This window comes from Lepidochelys olivacea (assembly GCF_965140295.1).
Source record: "Lepidochelys olivacea isolate rLepOli2 genome assembly, chromosome: 7".
Taxonomy (NCBI): Eukaryota; Metazoa; Chordata; order Testudines; family Cheloniidae; genus Lepidochelys; species Lepidochelys olivacea.
In genome coordinates this window covers 85,404,172-85,428,707 of record NC_140417.1, presented here as the reverse complement: position 1 = coordinate 85,428,707, position 24,536 = coordinate 85,404,172, and the positions used below count along the sequence as shown (strand labels likewise).

The 24,536-nt window shown below is 41.4% G+C and overlaps 1 protein-coding gene across 1 annotated transcript; it reads right to left on the bottom strand.

Annotated features, from left to right (window-relative positions):
- Window positions 1–841: 841 nt before the first annotated feature.
- PPA1 (inorganic pyrophosphatase 1) lies at window positions 842–23,930 on the bottom strand. Its single transcript, XM_084633955.1, has 11 exons — window positions 23,768–23,930; window positions 20,274–20,338; window positions 15,241–15,294; window positions 14,013–14,132; window positions 12,517–12,603; window positions 12,030–12,156; window positions 10,829–10,956; window positions 8,453–8,538; window positions 6,682–6,751; window positions 5,310–5,349; window positions 842–1,212 (listed from the first exon to the last, which is right to left on the bottom strand). The coding sequence occupies exons 1-11, from the start codon at window positions 23,829–23,831 to the stop codon at window positions 1,181–1,183; spliced, it is 873 nt and encodes a 290-aa protein (XP_084490081.1). The 5' UTR covers window positions 23,832–23,930; the 3' UTR covers window positions 842–1,180.
- Window positions 23,931–24,536: the final 606 nt, after the last annotated feature.

The window sequence follows — 24,536 nt, the reverse complement described above, 5'->3', positions numbered from 1 at the left end:
TTCAGAGACAGGAATAGGAAAACAAGGTTTCCTGCACTTTCAACTCCCCCTTCAAAGTTAAGGAGGCAATAAACTAGTCATTGAGCTGACCTAGTTGAATAAACTAAAGAGAAAATCTCTCTGCAGCTGCAGAAACTACTGCCATCAAACATTGGTTTAGCACTTCAAACTCTGGTTCCAGGTACTTAGCTACCAGTTCAGTAGGTTTGGCTTTTTTTAAAAAGCTTAGCCACAAAAATGTATTGCTAAGTATCTTTAAATATTTTAATAGTTTAAACCTTAACATAGATTGTCAGTTTCAGAATGTTAAATAGGTTTATTTAAAAAACCAAACCTGTATTTAAATAAAAGTATCCAAATGTATTTAAATCAGATTAGATTTTTTTAAAAATCAGTTTGTATCCACCCTGATATGAAATAAATAGAATTTTTGGCTAACTGGTCAGTTTTAGTAATAATGAATTACTTGCAGCAACAGCACTTAGAGTTGATTAAATTTGTGTAAGTTAATATACTCAAGCAAAGGTTTCTGTGCTTTAAGGTCTTGCTGATGCACAGGAGTAGGTGGTTTGTAATTAAGAACTGCCATGGCAGTTGAGTACTGCTCACCTGAGTGTTTAGGTATATGCATTTTTCAACCAAGGCACCACATTTTTACAATCACTGAAATTAAGTGTCGTGGTCCTTCCTCCACAGAATCCTTGTGCTGTGAAGCAAAAGATGAGCATATGCAGCCTTTGTCTCTTGATAGAAGAAATTTGTTTATTTGATTCAGAGTAGCTTTGTGTTTAGACAGAATACTGGGAGAGAAGAGGAGGAGACAGGAATCCACAGAATGAACTTCAGCAAAATAATTTTATTTCTTACTAATGTACAGTGAACACCCATCAAGTATTCTATACACAATTGAGTTGAACAATTACTGTTGTGATGTACAAAGATACATATTGAGACACATGAAACTGCTCTTTTACAAAATGATTGCATTTAGTTCTCCACATGACTTTAGTACATCTTGAACATGCCACATTGGTAGATATGCAATTCTGTTATGATAAGTTATCTATAAGACAAGACTGTTTTTTCCTCTGGAACTGTAAGCTAGTATTTCTCATTCCTTCCCCTACTTAGGGCTTCCTGGTAGGAGAAATGTAGGCATTTCAACATCCACCTTTAGGTCTTAGTTTTTCTGGTAATAGAACCACTTGTCCACTGTAGTCAGAAAAGGAAAAGAAAAAGGGAAAAGAAAAAAAAAGGTTTAAACCCAGTTATCATTGTACATTTAGTTCAAGTTCTCCAGGACCCCACAGACCATGAATATTTCTGCAGAAGAGTTTGTGGACCCAATGTTATCTGCCTGTGGCTATTAGGGGTTACTTACCACTCAACTCTTTCAAACTTTACTAATTTCCTCAACCCCTGGGACTGTCAAATGTGATTTTGGAACTGCTCCTGCTCCCACTGCAGTCAGTGGAAGCTTTGCTATTAACTAGAATGGGAGCAAGACTCTTCTTTTTGGCATTTTATCAGTATTGCTAAGTAGAGAAGCAATTAGAACGGTAACAATACAGACTTAAAATTAACTAAGCCACACTGATGTTTGCAGTCCTTGTACTTAAATATTTTGCTATCTCAGATGCAATACATAAATTAATAATTTTGTAGTCAGGGATTACAGTAGCCTACAACCATGCTGATTTTATTTTTTAGTTCCATAATTCCCTAGCATCTGAGACATAAGAGTGTTGAGCAACTGTTCCCAGAGACTGAAGTCCTCCTCCCCTCCAGCCTTCCTACTACACTGAAATTAATGTTTTTACACAATAGTGCACTGCAAGCATTCTGCACAGGGTCTAAGGCAGTACTAAATACTTTAAAATTCCAGAAGAGTTCCTGACTAGCTGTGATAAATGAAGGGGGGGGGGGAGGAGGAGGAGAGGAGAGTGGCTCCCTGCGATGGGCACCCAGCTAGCCAGCTGTAAAATCCCTCCTGGTAGCTGTTCTTTACTTGATTTACCTGTAAAGGGTTAAAAAGTCCCCCAGGTAAAGCAAAAAGAAAAAAAGCGGGCATCTGACCAAAAGAGCTAATGGGAAGGATAGAACTTTTTAAAATTGGGAAAAGCTTAAATTAAGCACCCAAAATAGCTTTCTTGGAGGTTAGGTTAAAGGTTACAAGCAAACAAAAGCATCTGAGGTTAGTACAGAGAAGTTCACAAGCCTTAAAAAATAAACAGAAATAAACCTAATTGAGGTCTTCCTAAACATTTCTAATTTACTTAAATATTTTGGTTGTTAAAAGTAGTTCTAGATATGATTTTAATATTTGGTTCAAACTTTACACAGCATTCCTGCTGCCCCATCTCTTCAGCCCAGAGAGAACAACAAAGGGAAAGTTACTTTCCCAATTTTAAAAAGTCCTAGCCTTCCCATTGACTCTTTTGGTCAGGTGCCCACTGTGACATTGCACCCCATAATGCTTTATAGAAATATGCTTATGAATGTAAATATGGCATAACTGGAATATGTTTTATGCTACATGTGCTATGTAACACATCTCTGCAAAGGTTATGATCTACTGCAGGGATTGGCAACCTTTGGCATGCGGCCCATCAGGGAAAGCTGCTGGCGGGCCAGGACCGTTTGTTTACCTGTAGTGTCCACAGGTTCAGCCAATTGCAGCTGGCCGCGGTTCGCCATTTCAGGCCAATGGGGGCTGCGGGAAGTGGCATGGCCGAGGGATGTGCTGACCACTGCTTCCCGTAGCCCCACTGGCCTGGGGCAGCGAACCATGGCCAGTGGGAGCTGTGATCAGCTGAACCTGTGGACACTGCAGGTAAACAAACAGTCCCAGCCCACCAGTGGCTTTCCCTGGCAGGCCGCGTGCCAAAAGTTGCCAATCCCTGATCTACTGAATATATTGATCCTATTTGTATGCATGTATCATTTTTGTATTTGAAGTTATAAATATTGGCTGTGTACTTGTTTGATTTTAAGTAGCCTCAGTGAAGCATTTGGTCAGCTTCTTGAGAAGACAATTCTCAGTAAGTGCCCAATCAAGAAACACTTAAGCTGACAAAAGACTTTGATAGATGCCAATCCACATCTGAGCTTTCCTGGGAGCGTTCCTATAGAGAAGTCATGCATAGACATGTGACTTGTCCAGGTGACTCCAAAACTCCATCTTGTAGAGGGGATTCTATACAGGGGAGGAAGGGATTTCCACCCACAAGAGAGAAACTATATAAAGCTCTGGGAGACCCCTCCATTTTTGTCTTCAGCTGGCTCAAGAGGAAGCCTCCCCAACCCCAAAAGATACCTGAGAGAAACTGGAACAAAGGATAATTACAGGGGTGTGAGTGATTGCTGGACCCAGAGTAGAAGGAGGCTAGTCTGTAAAAGAAGCTTACTGGAACATCTCTACGGGCGAGATTTCATCTGTAATCACTTTCTTACTGTATTAGGCTTAGACTTGTGTGTTTTATTTTATTTTGCTTGGTAATTCACTTTTTGTCTGTTATTACTTGGAACCACTTAAATCCTACTTTTTGTATTTAATAAAATCACTTTTTACTTATTAATTACCCCACAGTATGTATTAATACCTGGGGGGGGGGGGCAAACAGCTGTGCATCTCTCTCTATCAGTGTTATAGAGGGAGAACAGTTTGAGTTTACCCTGTATAAGCTTTGTTACTGTAAGCTTTATACAGGGTAAAATGGATTTATTTGGGATTTGGACCCCATTGGGAGTTGGGTATGTAAGTGCAAGAGACAGGAGCACTTCTTAAGCTGTTTTCAGTTAAGCCTGTAGCTTGTGGGGGGATGTGGTTCAGACCTGGGTCTGTGGCTGTAGCAGGCTAGCGTGCCTGGCACAACCAGGCAGGGCTCTGAAGTACCAAGCTAGCAGGGAAAACAGGCTCAAAGGTAGTCTAGGCACATCAGGTAGCAGTCCCAAGGGGGTTTCTGTGATCCAACCTATCACACCCACTTTTATTTTTCTTTATCTGGGGGACTTTTTAACCATTTACAGGTAAAGCAACAGCTAACAAGAGGAATTTTACAGCTAACTGGCTGGCTGGGTGTCCATCAAAGGGAGTTACCCCCCTTCCCTCCCACACACACTTAATTTATCAAGCTAGCACTCTCTCCAAACTTAGTTAACAAGAAAGTTTAATCTGTGTTTCCCCTTCTTAAGCAAACTTCAAACTTGTTACTTTAGAACTTAATTACTACACTAGACTCTCCTTGGCAACAAGGCAGCCATTTTGATTACCCACTGATTAGACAATGGTGCAAAAAGGGCTCTTAGATTTCAATGAATCCTGAGGCATGGAGTTGGGAGCATTACCCCAAAAAGTTGTGTGGAGACTGATCCCTTTATGGGGTGAGGGGCTTCAAGATGGCAGCTCATTTCAGGCATTTCTCTTTATTACACAGTTATGATCCCACAACTCCCGAAGTAAGGGAATCTGTGAAAAGGTTTTAGTAACTGACTTACTCTAGGACTGCATTGGTGCTAGCAGCCTCAAGATTTTAAGGTTAGAGGCATGTTATAGCATCATATATAGAAAAAAGGATGGATGACCAAAGAATGCTTATAGTTGTGACAGCTGCTTCAGTAATGGCATCATCAATCATTTAACCTTTTAACCTTAACCTTACTAGGAATATCCAATTACAAGTTTAAAGATACAAGCATATTCAATGAGGCAAAAGCATTTTTAATGAACCTGTCAGACAGTAGCAAATGCTTTAGAAACTGACTAGAGAGAGTATTGGTTTTCTGGCAACTTGTCTGGTTTTTGCTACTTACTTCTGGCTCCTGGGGGTATGAAATCAAGCCTCTCTTTTTTCAGCTCACTTATACATTGCACTATTAATAGATATGTTATCCTACTACTGTAAACTTTTCCCCCTTCACTTTTTTGGCATAAAGTAGAGAGGTGTGGATTCTGCTGCATTCACTATGCTTCCAGTCCTCTGGATTGCTTTTCCTAAAGCTCAAGAAACCTGCTAATCCCAGTATTCCTTCCTCTCTCCTTGCTAAAGCTATTCAAACAGCAGTTAGAATGCTTGATGCTGCAGCATCTTCACATGTACAAAATTAGGAGCTGAGTGGAAAAGTTAGATATTTTTAAACAGTTACTTACAAAATCTAGAGTTCTAAACAAAGCTTTTAGTTTATTTCCAATGCTTTTAAAAAAATGTTACCATACTTAAAATATTTGCAGTAAATTTTTCCTATAGAATCTCTCTTAACAAACGTTTCTTAAAGTCACTTTGGAATGAGACGTAGGTGTTAAGGCTTACCTTCAGGTGGTATTGTATTGGGAGTTCCACAGGGTGGTACCTGATAAATAAGACGTGCATTAATGGTTTATGACTATGGAATCTATTGAGGTACTGTTAAGATCTGGAGACTACTATGCTTCTTGGTGTTCCCAAAGCCCGCTCTTCACTAAACTAGATTTAAAATCCAGGCTATATAAATATGGAGAGAGATTCATACCAGCCAATACTGGAGAACTATAGGTGATTAAGAACACAGCTATATATTGTCAGTATTCTGTAAATCAGTACAGCTTCTAGATAATATGGAAGTAATCAAGCCAGCTATTTTTTGGTGGCATTCTGCACTAAGCATATCTACCTCTACAAAGGCAAGCAGATAATATTCTATTGTCTTTCTGCAGCCATAGCTATTTAATGTCCCAATACTGGATTCCAAAAAACAAGAGCAAAGGACATTTAGAATTAGTTTTGGATTCCAGGTTTAATATTTCCCAAGGAGTATTTGCTTTTCTAGTGATAAGACGAAAATATATTGTGGCTGGTGACAATTCCAGTCCACAACCTAATGAAGTGTTCTATCCTCAGAATTTTACCACGTAATTCTGACACAGCTATAACATGACACTTTTAGAAAGCAGAGTAAGTTAAACAGGTTTATATCTTCATCTATTTATAAACTGGTCTCTGCTTCTGATAAGAATTATTTTAACATATTGAAAGGATTTGTTCATTACCTATCCATTCACACTTTTTTGCATCACTTCTATTAGAAATTGCCTAATATTGTGGTACTCCAGACTTACAGGTATAGCCAAATATTCTGAAGTGCTTGAATTCCTCACCCATTTAGAAGTTTTGATTAATGCAGTACACATTAGATGTCAGACAATGCATTTGACAGGAAATATTCTCAAGGAATCAGAAGGGAGTCCTTTGGAAGTCGTTCTGTCGCAAATATCATGCATTCTGAGGGCAAAGGGTAGCCTATACTTTAAAAACTGAAGTTCATGTTATGTCTAGCTATTCATTTTCAAAAAGTTCTTCAAACATTTTAACTTCAAGTCATTTACATGAGTTAATGATACAAAAACAAGTACTTTGCTCCAATTAAAACAGTGTTTCAAAAGAGATTCCATCCCCAGATGAGCTGGGCAAGTAGAAACTCTGAAAAAAGGGGTTTCAGTTTCTGTACACGCCTGCACCTCTGCTGACTAAAAGTTCATGCTTAGATTGGCCGTTTAGAGTGATTTTAGCCAATACAACAAGTTGTTCCTACAGGGAAAAAAGTGTTTCTTTTAGTGTACCACCTAACCTCCTTTTGTCTTTTCTTTATAATCACGGACACTCGGTGCTTTAAAAAATAAAGATACCCAAATCTATTTGTACTTACTGCTTCCACAGTAGCTTTAGCAGATTCTTGACTAATACAAAAAGCGCTGTCTGACACAGTTGTATTTGCGCTAAAAGAGAAAGGTCAATCGTGAGAGCCAAGTTCTTTCCCCAAGAGTATTAGACAACAGCATTAATGGTATTAAGGTTACCAGTTTTAAAAAACACAGGCTGAAGGCTCAGTTTTTGAATGAGCTACAGAATAAGTTGCTAATACTAGAGTAACATAAGAACGGCCCTACTGGGTCAGACCAAGGGTCCACCTAGCCCAGTATCCTGTCCTCTGACAGTGACCAGTGCCAGGTGCCCCAGAGGGAATGAACAGAACAGGTAATCATCAAGTGATCCATCCTGTCGCTCATACCCGGCTTCTGTCAAACAGAGGCTAGGGACACCATTCCTGCCCATCCTGGCTAATAGCCATTGATGAACCTATCCTCCATGAATTTATCTAGTTCTTTTTTGAACCCTGTTATGGTCTTGGCCTTCACAACACCTGGCAAGGACTTCCACAGGTTGACTGTGGGTTGTGTGAAGAAATACTTGCTTTTGTTTTAAACCTGCTGACAATTTCATTTGGTGACCCCTAGTTCTTGTGTTATGAGTAGTAGTAAAAACACTTCCTTATCCACTTTCTCTGCACCAGTCATGATTTTATAGACCTCAATCATATCTCCCCTTAGCCGTCTCTTTTCCAAGCTGAAAAGTCCCAGTCTTAAAATCTCTCCTCATACAGAAGCTGCTCCATACCCCTAATAATTTTTGTTGCCCTTTTCTGAACCTTTTCCAATTCCAATATATCTTTTTTGAGATGGGGCAACCACCTCTGCACACAGTATTCAAGAGGTGGGCGTACCATGGATTTACATAGAGGCAACATGATATTTTCTGTCCTATTATCGATCCCTTTCTTAATTATTGCCAGCATTCTGGTCGCTTTTTGTCTGCTGCTGCACATTGAATGGATGTTTTCAGAGAACTATCCACAATGACTCTAAGATCTCTTTCTTGAGTGGTAACAGCTAATTTAGACCCCATCATTTTGTATGTATAGTTGGGATTATGCTTTCCAATGTGCATTACTTTGCATTTATCAACATTAAATTTCATCTGCCATTTTGTTGCCCTGTCACCCAGTTTTGAGAGATCCTTTTGTCGTCTGCCTGAGTCTTAACTATCTTTAGTAATTTTGTATCATCTGCAAATTTTGCCACCTCACTGTTTACCTCTTTTTCCAAATAATTTATGACTATGTTGACTAGGACTGGTCACAGAACAGACCCCTGGGGGTGACCACTATTTACCATTCATACCTACCCTTTGTTTCCTATCTTTTAAACCAGTTACCAATCCACGAGAGCACATTCCCTCTTATCCCGTGGCAGCCTGCTTTGTGTAAGAGCCTTTGGTGAGGGACCTTGTCAAAGGCCTACTGAAAATCTAAGTACACTATATCCACTGGATCCCCTTGGTCCACATGCTTGTTGACCCCCTCAAAAAATACTAGTAGATTGGTGAGGCGTGATTTCACTTTACTAAAACCATGTTGACTCTTCCTCAACAAATTATGTTCATCTATATGACTGACAATATTGTTCTTTATTATAGTTTCAACCAGTTTGCCCGGTACTGAAGTCACGCTTACAGGCCTGTAATTGCCGGGATCACCTTTGGGACCCTTTTTAAACCCCTAACATAGACTTCTATTAAGTACTCCCATTTGGTTAGAATTTTTAACAAAAAAGCAGTGCAACAGAAGAGTTGTAACCTACCAATTGATTTCTCCTCCATCTGTTTTTTTAGATATTAGAGCTGTCCAGTGTTCATGAGTGCTTTTGATTATGTTAATTGCAAAGTCCTAAAATTAAAAAGGATAAATTCCATATTACTGGCAAATACTCTAATGATCCCCCATTCTGTCAATTAGATAGGAACCAACAGAGTCTAATGTTTATAGTAGATATTTTAGAAGAGCAATTTTCTTGCTATAAACAGATTAAGTATCTCTACTATTATTTTGCCCTCTGTCACTATTAGTATTATAGTAGCAGCTTGAGCTGCTAAATGAGATTAGGCCCCCTTTGTGCTGGGTACTCTACAGATTCCTAGTAAGACACAGTGCTTGCCCCAAACACCTTAACAGACAAAATGGGGGATTATAAAATTTCTCTTTCAAGATGGAATCAAGATGCTGAAGGAGACATAGTAAGTTTGTGGCACACAGAAGAACTGAACTCTGATCTCCTAAATCTCATCCAGTACCTTTACCATAAAACCATTTTCCTCTCTCACTAACAGAGTGTCTACATTAGTGAAAGAGGTTGATGTCTGCTAACATGTGTTGGCTGATCCTGACCTAATCTCTATCCCGGGGTGGCCAACCTGAGCCTGAAAACGAGCCAGAATTTACCAGTGCACATTGTCAAAGAGCCACAGTAATACATCAGCAGACCCCCATCAGCTCTGCCCCCGCTCCCAGCACCTCCTGCCCACCAGCAGCCCCATCAATCAGCACCTCCCCCTCCCTCCCTGCACCTCCCAATCAGCTGTTTCGAGGCATGCAGGAGTCTGGGGGGGGGGGTGGGAAGGGGAGGAGTGAAGGCATGGCAGGGGTGGGAAGGGGGGCAGGGCCTGTGGCAGAGCCAGGGGTTGAGCAGTGAGAACCCTCCAGCACCCTGGAAAGTTGGTGCCTGTAGCTCCAGTCCCGGAGTCAGTGCCTATACAAGGAGCTGAATATTAACTTCTGAAGAGCCGCATGCGGCTCCGGAGCCACAGGTTGGCCACCCCTGCTCTATCCTCCTTCCCTAGTTTAAGCAAACTCTTAGATACAAAGTACTGAAACACCTAACAGAATGGGTGCGACAGAAAAAAAGAATAATAGCTATGTAGACTAGCCGTGACACTGATCAGTTTTTGGAACTATTTTCTGAATATTTAAAGGAAGGGGACATTTCCAATTAATTTTAGGCACAAATTATGTTAACACTTTTTTCTTTTACACATTTAAATTCAAAATACTTTTTAGACTTATGTGTAGCCTGACACACACACGAATCCTTTTCTAGCATATGATCCAGAAAGTGAAACTAGTAATGTAATGGTTATAGTCACAGCCAAGTGAAATGCTTAGTGAATATGGTTAAAAGATTATTTTTTTAAAATTCTTGTTTCGCTAGTTATAAATAATTGGAAAGAGAGGGATGCCATCAAAACAAAATCCTTACACCCTGAGGAAATCGGTGAGAATTTCAGAATACATGTACAGTAACTTAGAAGAGGTAAATCAGCTCCTTGGTTATAGCAAATTAGGACAACACGTCTGAAGGAGAAGGGTGTGTACACAAGTGCACCACCCAGTCTTCATGGGCTACCTGTGTGCTTTTGTCACCTGCTAGGAGGCTCTAACAGGCCAAGATATGGGGGGGGGGGGGGGAGGAGAGAAGAGATCAGTGAGATAAAGGGAAGCACCAGTCATGCCCCCTTTGTTCTGGCTAAGCTCCACATGTCAACAGAAAGTCATTGGAGTTACTGTGCTGGTTCTATGCCAGAAGATCCTGTGTTCTGGAGTGATCCTCCTGTAGAGGGATACACCTATTTTATGTGTGGTTTCCAACAGCTGGGGGTGTTCAATAGCTGCATTGCACCTGAGGATGTAACCCTTAGTGTTTCTGCTAGCAAGCAAAATAAAGATGGGGTTGGGGAGAGCTAGAAGAGGAATAAATCAGTGATTTCTATTACAGTAGATAAAATAAAGCTTAGTCAAGTGGCCTAGGTTTTCAAGTGAAACTTCAGTTTTGCAGTCACACTAACATTTAAAACAAAAAGGAGTACTTGTGGCATCTTAGAGACTAACAAATTTATTTGAGCATAAGCTTTCGTGAGCTACAGCTCACTTCATCAGATGCATTCAATGTAGCTCACTAAAGCTTATGCTCAAATAAATTTGTTAGTCTCTAAGATGCCACAAGTACTCCTTTTCTTTTTGCGAATACAGACTAACACGGCTGCTACTCTGAAAACTAACATTTAAGTATACAATATGTGCCTCATGCTTAATGTATAGACTATTGTTCCTCAACTGTAATGTGCTTTTTGGACAATCAGATTGGTTTTACAGATTTACAATAATGAAGAGGTGGTTACATTACCTTGTCTTTAAATTCTCCATTAAATGCAAACTGGTTTTCTGGCTTCCCATCAGGAACCTTGTATCTTCTAAACCAGTCCACTGTAGCTTCTAGGTATCCAGGTTTTATCTTTCTGACATCATCGATATCTAACAGCAGGGAGGAAAACAAAACAAAAAACTCTTCTTTATCATGCAAATAGGTGCAGTCTTAAACTAGTCTGTGCTATGCGTATAATATATTTTTGTCCAGACCACCTTGGAGTCTCACACTACTGAGGAAGATAAGTATTATGATTGTTGGCTACAGTACAACACCTGAAACATCTCCTAAAGAGTGTATGCCTAGCTCTCATGAGAAGTCATTTGTTAGGGACAAGTTTGGCTAATGTACTATAAGTCAATTTTTAAGATAGAGGGTGGATTTTACATATCTAAGAAGAAGATTTACCTCCCTGCCCAAGTTCATGTCAAAAAGACAAGAAACAAGTTAATTTGAGACAGCAAGAAGTAGTCAGATTTGAGGCTGGTTGATCCTCAGAGTATATCCAACTGTCAAAAGCACAGAAGAGTTATTTTTCAAAGATAGGTATTGATAACCTTTAATAGGTCGGATTAGCCCAAGTTATTTTACTGGAATCTTTTCTGATTTTCAGGGGAGAAGGGGCAGAAGGAATTTTGACCTTTAGTCAGGAGAAACTTGAGTGGAGAACTTAGGTGTGTTTTGTCAGACACCACATGCTCATTTAGCTGTATGGACCCGATCAAGCCAGCTGTTGCTCAGAGGTGCAAATTGTGCCTTGTGCCTGCGCCAGCAAAATCTTATGAGTGCTGTGTATACAATTCACCCTCAGTGGAGTTTCTACTATCACCTTCCCTCAGGGTTTTGGCTGCACAAGGGTAACCAGCTCCCACTGGAAGCTTCCAAGCGACCTCTACCAGCAGAGGTGCTAAAGGATTGTGCTGAACTAGTACACCCTTCTGCGGCTTAGGCCAGCACCACTTTTAGGAATATGTAGATCCCTTGGCACAAGAAGCAGGATGGGAGTGAAAAAGGGGGTTGGGTTCACCTTGCTCTGCCAAGGCCCTGTGCAGAAGCCGGCTAAAATCTAGCTCTAGGGATTTTAAATGCAGATTTTTCCAGCATGAAGGAACATTCTGTTCAAAACCCCCAGTTGGGTAAGTAAAAGGCCAAAACAATGCCTTCCTCCTGTGCTACTTACTGTTATAGCTGGCTGCTTCAGGGTCTTCAATATTGATTGCCATTACTTTCCAGTCTGTCTCCCCCTCATCAATCAGCGCTAGTGTGCCCAGAACTTTCACTTTAATTACTTCTCCTCTTGAGCATACCTAATTAAATAAAATTTATTAATTATTTCTACCAATGTGCTATGGGATGTGCAACATAAGACGAATTACAATTCAGTAAAATGTTAACATTCAAAACAAGTTCAGTAAGAGGATCAATACAGAAGACTGAATGGCTGGAAACTAATGTAAATCACACCACTGGGTAGCCATTAACTTGAACTTTGACATGAATTTGGGGAATTAAGATTCATTACATTTCAGCACCAGAAGTCTCCATGGCAGCATTAAGAGAAGCCAAGTTCTTAATAAAAGACCCAGAAGTTAGGTGGTCTCTGAAGTCAGTTAATTAACGGATTACAGTTCTAAGAAATAAACATCCTTTGTAAGATAGCACATTACCTTGCTTCCAATTTCACACACATCAATTGGATCATTATCTCCATAGTAGCCAGTATTTTCATCTTTATGTCCTGGATTCTCCCATGTCTACGTATGAGAAAGAGATTTTTAAACTAGATGAGAGCCCCAGAGATTCAAAATGTACATGAATGGATGGCTGTGAGTTTTTCATGCAGGCAGCAGTTTTCTAGTGAAGAAGCTTAATTAAGATGGAATGTTTCTCCACTGGGTTTCAGCAGGAAGAAAGTCAGTTTTGATTGCTGGTTAGGAAGTGTTCACTTTTTACATTTGTTTACACAGCCTGTTTACTTTGTCCATTTCCATTTGGTATTTCTAGATCAGGATAAGCTGCATGCTCACTTTTTCTGACTGTTCTTTTCAACTACTTCTCGTTATCAGAACTGACCTCACTTTCTCCTAGGTCAGAGGGAAGGATACCGAAAGTTAGCAGGATAATTAAAAGACAAAACAAGATCAGTGTTAAGATAGCCCTTTTACAATAACGAACTTGTAGCAGCATTATTTACATATTTATGCTGGCAGGCAGGCAGCCAAATCTGTCCATCTTTGGTGGTGGAAAGTTTGTCCACACACTGCCCTTAAATTCAGACAAAGTTCAGAGAAGGATATGGAAGAGATCCATTCTGTACAGGTTGTCATACAATGTGTTTTGTTAGCTACAACATTAACTAAAAACCTAGCTTTTATTTATACGAGATAGAAAGTCTATTTCTAGAAAAGGCCAGGACTGTTCAAATTACTGATGTGAAGCCCAGCAGAATGCAAGTATTAATACTGTATCTTATCTAAGGTGATTTTAGTATATTTAGCCATAGGATCCTAAAGTATGTTCAAGTTATGTATACATTAATGACTCTCTTTGTGATATTTCACTGTCTGTACACAACTGAATGTAGGGTCTCCTGACAGGCTGCTTTTAAGAAGAATTTGTCTGGGAAATCCAAGTCAGACCATTAGATGAAGCACCAGGGGTCTGAAACTTACACATGGGCACAGAATCACTCCCATCAGAGAGCACTTACCAAATGCCTAAAACATTCTTCTCATATAGCAACATTCTTCAGTGAAGACTATCCACCTACTACTAATTTCTGAAGACTGTTGTTCAACTGAATTGATAGTTGGTAGGGGTCATTGTAGCTTAACAGCTGGCTTTTTATTACTGGTATAAAGCCAGTTTTATTCTACATCGGTATTTTACTGCAAGTTTATATTTTTGTTAGTTTGTTTACAACATGACTTGCATACTTACCTTCCTCTTGAGATTTCTGTCACTGTCACTACATATTTCCCCTCATTAGCATTTTCTATTTCAGTTTCAGTCTGAATAGATTCAGCCTGGTGTTTTGTTAGCATGGTAGCATTCACATTTTTTAAAAAAAAAAACATATAAATATGTTCAGGATGGTGTTTGTGTGGCTAATATCTAGTTTCCACCACAAGAAAAAAGGTAAGATATATGTACAAAGCAATACCTGTGGGATAGCACCGTAATTCCAGATATAGCCCTTGTGGGGAAATACATTAGCAACGTAACGCAGCTGTCCTTTCTTCACATCTTGTTTAATTGGGTTTAGAGGATCCTTTGTTGCAATCTGAAACAGACAAATGCAGTTACCTGCACATTTTTTACCTAACTAAAACGACGACCATTTAGTCACCTAGACCCCAGATGTTCAAAATTAGGAATCTGAATCTAATCTGAAAACTTATCAACTCCCTTCAAAGTCAACAAAAGCTGTTAGATTCAGTACCTTTGAAAGTCTGGCCACACAGGCAAATGCCAAAATATGCCCAGAGGCTTTTTTTCTTTTTCATAGAAAGTCTTGGCCTGGGTTCTCCAGTAAAAATAAATACTATTGACATCATGGGTAAAATTTGCCTCTGGAAGAGTTGCTTAAAATGGTATCCAAACCAGTCCTATTTGGAATGAGCCCCTTACTTGGCGATTAAGATACATTACAGATTGTAGTTATTAGGATACAGGCTCTCCCTTAGTGATCCAACTAGTCAGGGGCCAGAGGTAAAGGAAAGGCTACTCCCAAGGGAGGTATTCAGATAAGCTGGAATGTGGAAGCCTTCCAAAATATACAATTACTCTTAATACCCAAACCCATCCTTCTTAAATTATGCTTATATAGCCTGCAGCCATTCCAGTGCCCAAGTAGTATGGGCCAAACTAATCCCTTTCCTGGAGGAGGTCTCGTCCACTAGGCATCTGGGGCTTCAAGCAAGAGTCTTAAAGCTCCACCAACACCTGGGTCTTGGACTGAAGAAGACTACACCTCACATAAGAGTGATCCTGGCCTACTATTACAGTGTTCCTAGTTCATTTAGCAGTTAACTACAGTAGAACTATGATTTAATAAGTTTTCATAAAACTGTCCATACTCTGCAATTTTTTTATACAGCCAAGTGTGCTTTGCAACTGTTATATACCTAAACTGAGACATCAACACTGGTCAGAGCTTTTAAGTTTCATGATATTTTGCTTACTTTAGTATTAATACATAATAAAGCTAGTTACCAAAGTTTTACATTTAGGTCTGTTAACTTGGCTGTCTTCTGCTTGTTCCAGAGCAAAGTTGTACTACATTAGACTACTTTTTTCCTTTCAAAAAAGCCACACAGATTCAGCAGTGCCAGAGATTTAAGAATTAGAAGCAGCCAGACCTTCAGTTATGGATTTTATCTTCCACTTACCTCCATCTTTGCATTTGTCCATCGAGGTACTTCCACAACCATGTTGAACACATTCTGAAACAAGCAAGAAGCAGATCAGCAAAATCTCTCTGAAATGAGAAATACATCCTCATATTCTAAAGGAAGCGCAAACTAATCAAAAGCAGGTTTCAGAGTAACAGCCGTGTTAGTCTGTCTTTGCAAAAAGAAAAGGAGTACTTGTGGCACCTTAGAGACTAACCAATTTATTTGAGCATGAGCTTTCGTGAGCTACAGCTCACTTCATCGGATGCATCGATGAAGTCGATGAAGTGAGCTGTAGCTCACGAAAGCTCATGCTCAAATAAATTGGTTAGTCTCTACGGTGCCACAAGTACTCCTTTTCTTTAATCAAAAGCAGCAAGTTATTTAAAGTTCTAACACATTTTGCTGTGTCCAAGTGAGATAATTTTGTTGTATCTTGATAAAATCCTGCTGCTCAGTCAGTTAAGTGTCAACAGTAAAGTGTTCAATATTCAGACTAATGTTACTCCTCCCTGCAAGCCCAGCATTAAGGCTATTTTATATTCTGACAGTAGGTTTTTTACACTGTTGGTGCAACACGCATCTTTTCAGCAACATAACTCCATGACACTAGTAGATCCTGAAATACCAGTTTTAAATTAAGTTTAGTAAACATATAACAAGAAGTATCTCATGTGAGTTTCTAGTGAGAAACAAAATGGAGTCCAAAGAAAGCATAAGCAGATCCATGACACTAAAAGGTTTCATTTTTCATTTGCAGGGTGAATATAATTGAGGCAGTTCTAAGAAAAAAATGCTTCTGATAGGCATTCTACATTGCAGAAATACAAACTCCACCCCGACTAAAAAAAAAAAAAAACAACCAGAGATCTCCAAGATATTCTGAAAATCATCCCTCCCCGTGTAAAGATGGCCCATCTATAGCTCAGGCATATTTAATGTAGTATTTTATGTATTTTAGTAGGTGCAAGGATTGTCAGGAAGTCAGTAGAATCTCAGTTATGAGCATGTTGGAAATGAACATTGTTCGTAACTCTGAACAAAACGTTATGGTTGTTCTTTCAAAAGTTTACAACTGAATGTTGACTTAATATAGTTTTGAAACTTTCTATTATGCAAAAAAAATTCTGATTTAACCATCTTAATTTAAATGAAACAAGCACAGAAACTTTTTTAAAAACTTTTCCTTTAAAAAAAAGTTTAAACAGTACTGTATTTGCTTTTTTGGGGGGGGAGGGCGCGCGCGGGGGGGGAGTCTTTCTTGCTACCTGATTATGTACTTCTGTTTCCAAATGAGGTGTGTGGTTGACCAGTCCGTTTGTAACTCTGAGGTTCTACTGTATAGAACTGTCTCTTGCAGTACTGAGACTATGGGTGCGACTTGGCACGAAACTTCCACCGAGATGAGAGTTAGACCAACACAGAGTACTTCTTCTGAAAGTCCCATACTAGAGTCATTTCTTCCTCCAGAGCTCAGAGCTTTTTTGTATTTTTTTTTAAAAGGCCTCCCCCACAACTAAGACTGGCTTATTTTTTTCTCAAAGTGCTGAGTACCTGCAACTCCTGGCTCCAAATCAACCGTTGGTTCATCTAATCCTCAGGTTAAGCAGCATTAGTATTTCAGAACAGTTGTATCAGAGATGCTAAATCCCTTGCACCTGCATTTCACCAAAGTTGGATGACTAATGGTTTGCAATCAGTGTTACATGTTCTCCAATTTCAGTTTACTACACCTACTCTTTCAATGTTAGGGGCTCTTCTCTGTGGTTCAGAGCTCCATTAGTGTTTGTGCATTGCTCTACTAAGGAGGGAGAGAGAAAGATCCATTAGTGTGGAAAATGCAGTGGATCAGAACAGAGTAGGTAAGGTGTGATTGTTCAACCAGTGCTTAAGTGTATGGAAATAAACATAACTTTTGAAGGGAGGGAGAGGAGGTTGAAGGGTATTAGCTAAATTCAAGATAAGGCAACTTCTGGAAACTTGTGTATATGTAGAAGCTAGTTCATATTTGGGAAATTAAGTGGGTGAGTTTGACATGGTTTAGAAGGCATGATTAATACATTAAGATAGTGTGACTTCACATTTGAATACTAGGAGGACAAGAGCCCACGTACAGATAGGTTTGGCACATCTCAAATCTTAGACTGAAAAATACTTCACAATCCTCTCAAGATCTTAAAAATACCAGGATTAAGAGCTAGAGTCAGTGTCCAGACAAAGTAACGTAACCTTTTGCCCTAAGCTGGACTCCCTAACAAAACAGCTACTGAACCAGCAGAGTAACCAGGAAAGTTCCCCGAGATAACCATGCAATACAAAGAAAAGTAACACAGTCAACACTGCATTGTGTAGTTGTATACAATATTAATCACACTTGTTTCTCCCCAATGACTTTTGTACACACACCCCACAGACACTGATGTAGTGTGCTGCTTGTTTACCAATCTGAGATTAGCAGTTAACCGGTAATACTCCAAATCCTGAAGCCGATAGGCACTGCTCCAGACACCTTCCCATCCCTCCGCTCCAATTTTTGTTTTTACCCAGTTCAAGAAAGACTGAGGAGAATGAAAGTATAACTTTTGTTGTATTTTATTAGTCTAAGTTACATTCCAGAAACGTGCTTTTGGAAGTTGGAAGTTTTGCACGAGTTGATGGGCAAGAAGATACTGCTCTCCACCACATTTGGCATATAGTGCTTTGTGAGTGGCCTTAACTTGAAAGTGTCTTCTCCTTACCACCCAGCTAACTGCTGCCCTTAACACCCTCCCCAAGTTATACATAAACTTACACACTACATAGGAGTTGGTCTTGAAAGTATCTTGGTTCTGCTCATATGAGGTCTTGCACACACTACTGGAAAATTAGAAGATTTGTTTCAGCCCATCTTCCCTTTATATCCATAACACCCCGGTTAATACATGAAATGCTTCCAAAATGTTTGTCTGTATCTACTTTAGTGGTATAATTCTGACAAGTCAGAAAAGATATTTTTACCAGGAGGGTTTACTGTAAAAAGCAAGAGCTAGCTAGCAGACCGTGCACCTACCTGATCTTCTGGGCTCTTGCCTCTTCTCTTACCACCCTCAGAATTCAGTCATGCTAACCCTTTCCCTGCAAATGTGCACTACTTCCTCAAACCATGTCAGAGGAAAATTTTCATGGAGAGGAAACCCATGGGCAGAACACAACAGTCCAAGGAGAGGTTGGGTAGCTTTCACTCGCTGTATTCACAACACAGGATGGCAGTTTCCCAGCTTCCCTTTATTAAACTTGAGGTTTTGATATGCATATGCTGTGGTCCAATGAAATAACAGGAGAACTGTCTTTCCTAGACTAAGGAAGGAGGAATGCAGAGGGTGCCAAAGACTAGTGCATAGATTTGAGCTTTTTATTTTAGCGTGTGCAACATCTTAACAGATAATTCATCTATTTTTTAAAACTCTACATTTTAATACTAGTAGCAAGTGGAAATAAAATGGCATATGACCAGCCAGCTCTCTACAAAAAGTAGTTATTAAGGCAGCACAGACAACTCTACTCCCATCTATAGGTCCTCTTTGTAAGATTGAGCTCCACAAATAACTCTGCATAATAGGAGATTAGAAATAGTACCTGAGGAGGGAGGAGGAATGAGTTTAAAAAAGAGGGAGGGGGAAAGAGACATCCCTGTGACACAGATTTGTATTTGGAGCCAACATCTTGATCAAATACTGACATTGCATAACTTGATACCATTTCACAATTTGTCAGAAATCATTTTGAAATGCTGAGTCCAGAAAAACCTTCAACTCTGCTACAGAGTTTGACCCATATTCAGCACTCCCATGGATGTCAGTGGAAGTACCACAGCAGTTCAAGGGGCTTTAGAGACTTTAAAAAAGGAAGCAGTTCTCCAGATGTAATGGAAGAGAGTCTTACACTACTCCCATCACCACAGCACAAGCTTTGCCAATTCTGAACTAGCACTATGTTTGGACAAAAGTACCAAAAGAGGTGGTAAATACCCTGGGAGGGGGAAGGAGGTGGGGGGGAAGTACACACAATGAAAAATTCCTTCCACACAGCATATCATTCCCAAGATCCTGAGCTGCTATTCAAAAATGGTGCAGTTGGGCCAGACCTTGAAAGCAAGTTGGAACCACCATTTTAAGTTGCAGGAGCTGCCAACAACCTTAAGGACTTGTTATGGCACCCATGGATCACAGAGAATGCAGGGATTCCCCAGCCACACTCCTCTCAGAGCAAGATAGTTTTATAGGAGCTACTGGAATGGCTCTGGGTAACCTGATGATCTCGCCATACACTGGGAGGTTACTTCAGTAGCTGGTTAAACTGGAATTACGACAGATCTTCATTTGGAAAGTGACACAAAGCAGCCCTAATGCAGCTAAGAATTTAGCCCCAGAACTAAGAAGCACTTCAGGACGCTGCAACGAAGACATACAACAATTTCAGTGGAGCTTATACAACAATTTCAGTGGAGCTTTACATAAGGATTCTGCTCATGGTATTAGGGCCTAAGTCATCACTTTTCAAATTCTTCTACATTAGCATTCTTAGAAAAGTTTACAATTTTTATAGCTTTCATCCATGAAACCAACCATTGCATAGCTCTCATCCATGAAACCAACCATTTCCAGTTTATAAGACGAGTAACAATGTTATTTCACATGTCTAAGTTAATAAAGTTAGTTGCCTAAGTGGCTTGGCATCAGAAGTTATTTACTAGTTCCAAGGTACAGAAGACCTTATCATTCATTTTATGGCTAAGTTTGTACGGAATTTCCCTTATCAGCAGAGAAAGTGCATGATGTAAGATTCCACCTAACCCAGTTTGCTCAGTTAGAGAAATTGCAGTTGCACTGTTTAGCCAGCGGCCAACTACTATCATAGTTTATGTTGCAGTTATTTACCACACAGATGCACTGAAAGGAGAAACCAATAGTATCTGGAGGGAAGAGATTTCTAATAGAAAAGTTCTCATAGTGGGAAGCTAAGAACCTGCTTAATATAGCCATATACATTACCTTGCCAGCAACTGGATATATTGGAATATCATGGAATGGTGAAATGTAGTGTCCTTTATCATTTTCTGAAAGAACAACATATTAAGCTAGTAAATAAAGATGCATTACTTAGCGCTAATGAAAATAATTTAACTATTATGGCTATAAAGTTGTCTTTATTCAAATGCCTAGCTTAGAAGATGTTGACCATGTCCTGAAATAGTAACAGGGAAACTAATGTCAGTGTTACTACAGGCAGGTCTACATTACATCCAGGATTGACGCTCTGAGATCGATCCACCGGCGGTCGATTTAGTGGGTCTAATGAAGACCCGCCAAAGCGACAGCAGATCGCCCTCCAGGCAACCCCTATACTCTACCCCGACAAGAAGAGTAAGGTAAGTCGACGGGAGAGTTTCTCCCATCGACCCCTCGCGGTGTAGACCCCGTAATAACTTGACCTAAGGTACACTGACTCCAGCTACATTATTCACATAGCTGGAGTTGCATAGCATAGGTCAACTTACCGCAGTAGCGTAGACATAGCTTAGTTACAGTTCCATTGCTGCAACATAGGTCTTATAAAACTCCCCATGTTTCCTCCAGAAATACAGCACAAGACTTATTAAAAAACAGCCATCACTTGTTTGCAGAGCTCACCTTAATATTTGCACAAATAATATTGTAAAGGATTTTTTGTTTTTAAATAGAGGGCTGTGAATACATGAAGGAAGTAACAAGACATACCTTCTCCAAGTAAGGCATGATTATGCTGCTGTGTCTATCTCCCTAATCTCAGCGCAGTTTAAAAGAACCAACAGATAGAAACATTCTATTTCAAACTCTAAGGAGAAGTTGATATCACAGGTGCATAATACCCTCAAGTAGTTAGACAAAGATCCCTGGGAATAATGGAAGTAGAGTCTCTAATGTGTCACATTCTATGGGGGAAATGGCATGGGACAACCTCAGATGACACCTATGGAGGTGACTGTCAAGATTATAAAAATATTGATAATTGTCAAACACTGGCTGGAAGAAGGACAGCAAATTACATCCAGATCTTATAGGAAGTGGTCTAGATTCACTTTAAGACCACCACAAGGTTTAATTAGCTTGCAGATATAATTTGTCTTGGAGCTGTATCCTAAGAGCTCCCCTAATAACTACATACAGAAGCCTTGTTAATAAGCAATACTTATACCCCTCCCAAGTGCTATAGATCACCCAGTAAATCAAAGTGGTTCCAATATGTATGGCACATGCAAAGGGCTTATTTGTTGAAGGCTACCAGCTAGTTAAGGTTGGCTAACCTCATTCATGAGTTACAATCAGACATTTCCACCCCCTTCTAGCACTGCTGCACACATTTTCCAGGGAAGGGTGGGGGGGGAGGGGAAACATCCTCACCTGCGTACCAGGAATGAGTCTGAAGCTGTTTCCTGCCCCAGCTAGCAGATAACTGGACAGAGTATGAGTGGGAATGAAGCCAGAATCCTATGCTCAGCAAGCCCAGCACCCTTGCAGGATCTTTGCAAGACTATCCTGCCCAGGACTGCTAGTTACTAATTTAAAGCACAGTCAGCGTGCTCAGTGGAAATGGCTATTATCTTTGATGTTCGATAAGTTGAAACAAAATGGTCTGCAAAACTACGAAAATAAAGAAGTAGTGAAGACCAGGACTGGGAAGTTCACTGTAGCCTGGTGTAGACATTCTGCTTTCTTTCACATTTTGGTACAGTTCATATTTAGAATTGCAGCTGATATTTAAAGCCATGATGGCAAGAGTGCTGCTGTTACAGCCTGCGTAGAACAGAACTTTGAGGGATCTGAGAATTAACAGTTTCAGTTTGTAGGTTTTCTGGTATTTTCTACAGACCTACTTATTTCAGCATAAATGAGTTACTTTGCTAGTTGCCCTCAAGAGAGTTGTTTGGTTCCCCCTCAATAAAGCAAGACTTTGGAAATCTGATCATTCCCAGCAGACAATGTGAAACAGACAGCTATTTCTCCTGTTGACTGAGCAATACTCATTTTAACTCCCCACCCCATTTTCTCTCCTGCTCCTACTCCATGAGTCGGAAAGCATGGAAAGATTCTGTTATTCATACCTGTGTATTACCAATTAGTATCACCCAGAGATTTTATAATGTAATGGACAGTGTCTGCTTTTTCTCTGTGGAATAAATTTCAAATCCTAGCAGGTCAATATTAGATATTAACTCTTCCTACTAAACAATACAGTACTAAATTATCACTTTCCTAGAAAGACTGTATTGGATACAAAATGTTTCATAATCTCAGTTAAGACAGCCATTAGGAGATTAGTCACTTAAACGGCTAAGTTAGAGAAGCCGGCTAGGATTCTTAGGCTATCTCCCTTCAGAAAATTGAGTTGGGAACATTGTATTAAGTCAAGCATTTTCTTCTGCTGAGGTGCAACAGAGCAGGTCTATTATTTGTGGCCAGTTCAGTATCATGCCCTTTTACTCCTAACGATGGAAAGCGAGCTACTAAGGAAGCCAAACAGATGATGCAATACTCAGAGCCAATTTTGTTCTATCCTTCAGTCCCAGCACAAGTTCTTACTTGAGAGCTATGACAAGTTGGGAGTGGATACAGTTGGGAACTACTTCTCTCTCTGTAATCAGGCAGAAGATTTAGGGGATGCAGGCAGAGCAAGTTGATGGCATTATCAGAGGTGTCAGTTTGACATGTCTGGTCAAGAATAAGAGGAAGAGTTAAGTCGCCACTTCACTGAGGGAACAACTAGGTCTTGTGGGCTTCAACGAAGGATTTTGAAGAGCTGATAGGTGCATGATGAACAGTCTCAAGGACGTGGTCCTACAAGCAGCTCGTTTCCCCTATGATCTTTCTGCTCTCCCATGCATTTAAATGTGGACGATACCTCCCTCCCTCCACATTTTCACCCCTTCTACGTTTAAAAAAAAAAAAAAAAGCAGCATAGGAATAGAAGATTGGCCCCAGGCGAGTTGACTTTGGCAGGGCGGCTGCTCGAGACACGCAGCCACGCTTTCGTTGCTTCCCCGCACGACAGGTGACCCCATTCCCACCAGCCCCTGCACCCGGCCAGTGCCAGGCGGAGCCCCGGGGCAGGGTGCCTCCTAGGCCAGCGCCCCAGGTTACCGCCCTAGACAGCCCGGCCAGGCTAAAGGCCGTTCCCCCGGGGACAGGGCTGGAAGGAGCAGGAAGCAGAGAAAAGCCCTTTACAGGATTATCTGGCGGCAGCGGCAGCAGGCACCTTGGCCGGCCCCACCCGCGCCACGCTCAGACTTTAACCCGCTCGGCAGCCGGGCCGGCGAGGGGCGGGGGGGGCCAAGGCAGCTCCGCACGGATCTGGTCAGCGGGGCCGGGCCCAGCCCCCCGGAGGCGAGGGGGCGACCCCAGGCCGGAGGCTGCCCCCAAGCCGGGCGCTATGCCGCCTGGCCTCCCCCGGGGCGGGATCCCATCGCCCGGGCACCCCGCGCGGAGCGGGGGGGCCGCCGCGCACTCACTGAAGAAGACCCGGTACTCCAGGCTGTTGGGGGTGGCGCGCTCCTCCAGGCTGTAGCTGGCCATGGTGCCACCGGCAGCGAACGGGACAAACTGACACACGCCGCACCGGCTCCTTCACCAGGAACGCCAGCACTGCCGGGCACAGCACTGCGCAGGCGCCGGGCCTCTCCCCCCTCTTGCGCCCCGCCCAGCCAGCCCTCAGGAACAGGAATGCGCAGGCGCATGGCCAAGTGGCCCTCGGACGGCCTCAGTGCAGAGAACAACGCTGCGCAAGCGCATTCTCACGCCTCGCCTACTTCGAGATAGTGGCCCATTAGCGCACGAGTTGTGCGCATGCGCGCTCTTCTCGGCCTCGCTCGAGCGGGCTGTCAAGAGCACACGTGGCTTTCCCCGCAGTGCTCGGCCCGCTTTCTTTCCCCGGCCGGCGGAATATTTGGCACCCCGAAAAGGTGATTCCCCCTCCGGGGTCCAGGTGGCGCGTGCCGCTGCGTCCCAAAGCCCGCTGCATATTGACTCGTCTGGGGCTGCCTTTTGGTCTGTAGTTCACGTGGATGTGCGGCCCGGCCCTGCCCCCAGAAGTCAGCGCAGTTGGGTTCTAGGGGATCCGGCTCAACCCTCTTCTAACTCTGCCCTCTCCCTATCAGGGCCAAAGGATTCGCGCAGGGCCCTGCAGCCCTTATGGCACAAGCATTGTCACAATAAACGTTAACAACAGCCAGAAGAGCGATGTTTTATTTCTGTAACTCGTGGCCAGTGATACAGTAATGT

Excerpts from the sequence above, each read along its gene's own strand:
- PPA1 (XM_084633955.1), bottom strand. The coding sequence starts at position 23,831 with ATGGCCAGCTACAGCCTGGAGGAGCGCGCCACCCCCAACAGCCTGGAG. Across the intron at positions 12,604-14,012 it reads ATTACGGTGCTATCCCACAG|ACATGGGAGAATCCAGGACA; the intron begins GTATTGCTTTGT and ends TCTCATACGTAG. Across the intron at positions 12,157-12,516 it reads TGTGTGAAATTGGAAGCAAG|GTATGCTCAAGAGGAGAAGT; the intron begins GTAATGTGCTAT and ends TTATTTAATTAG.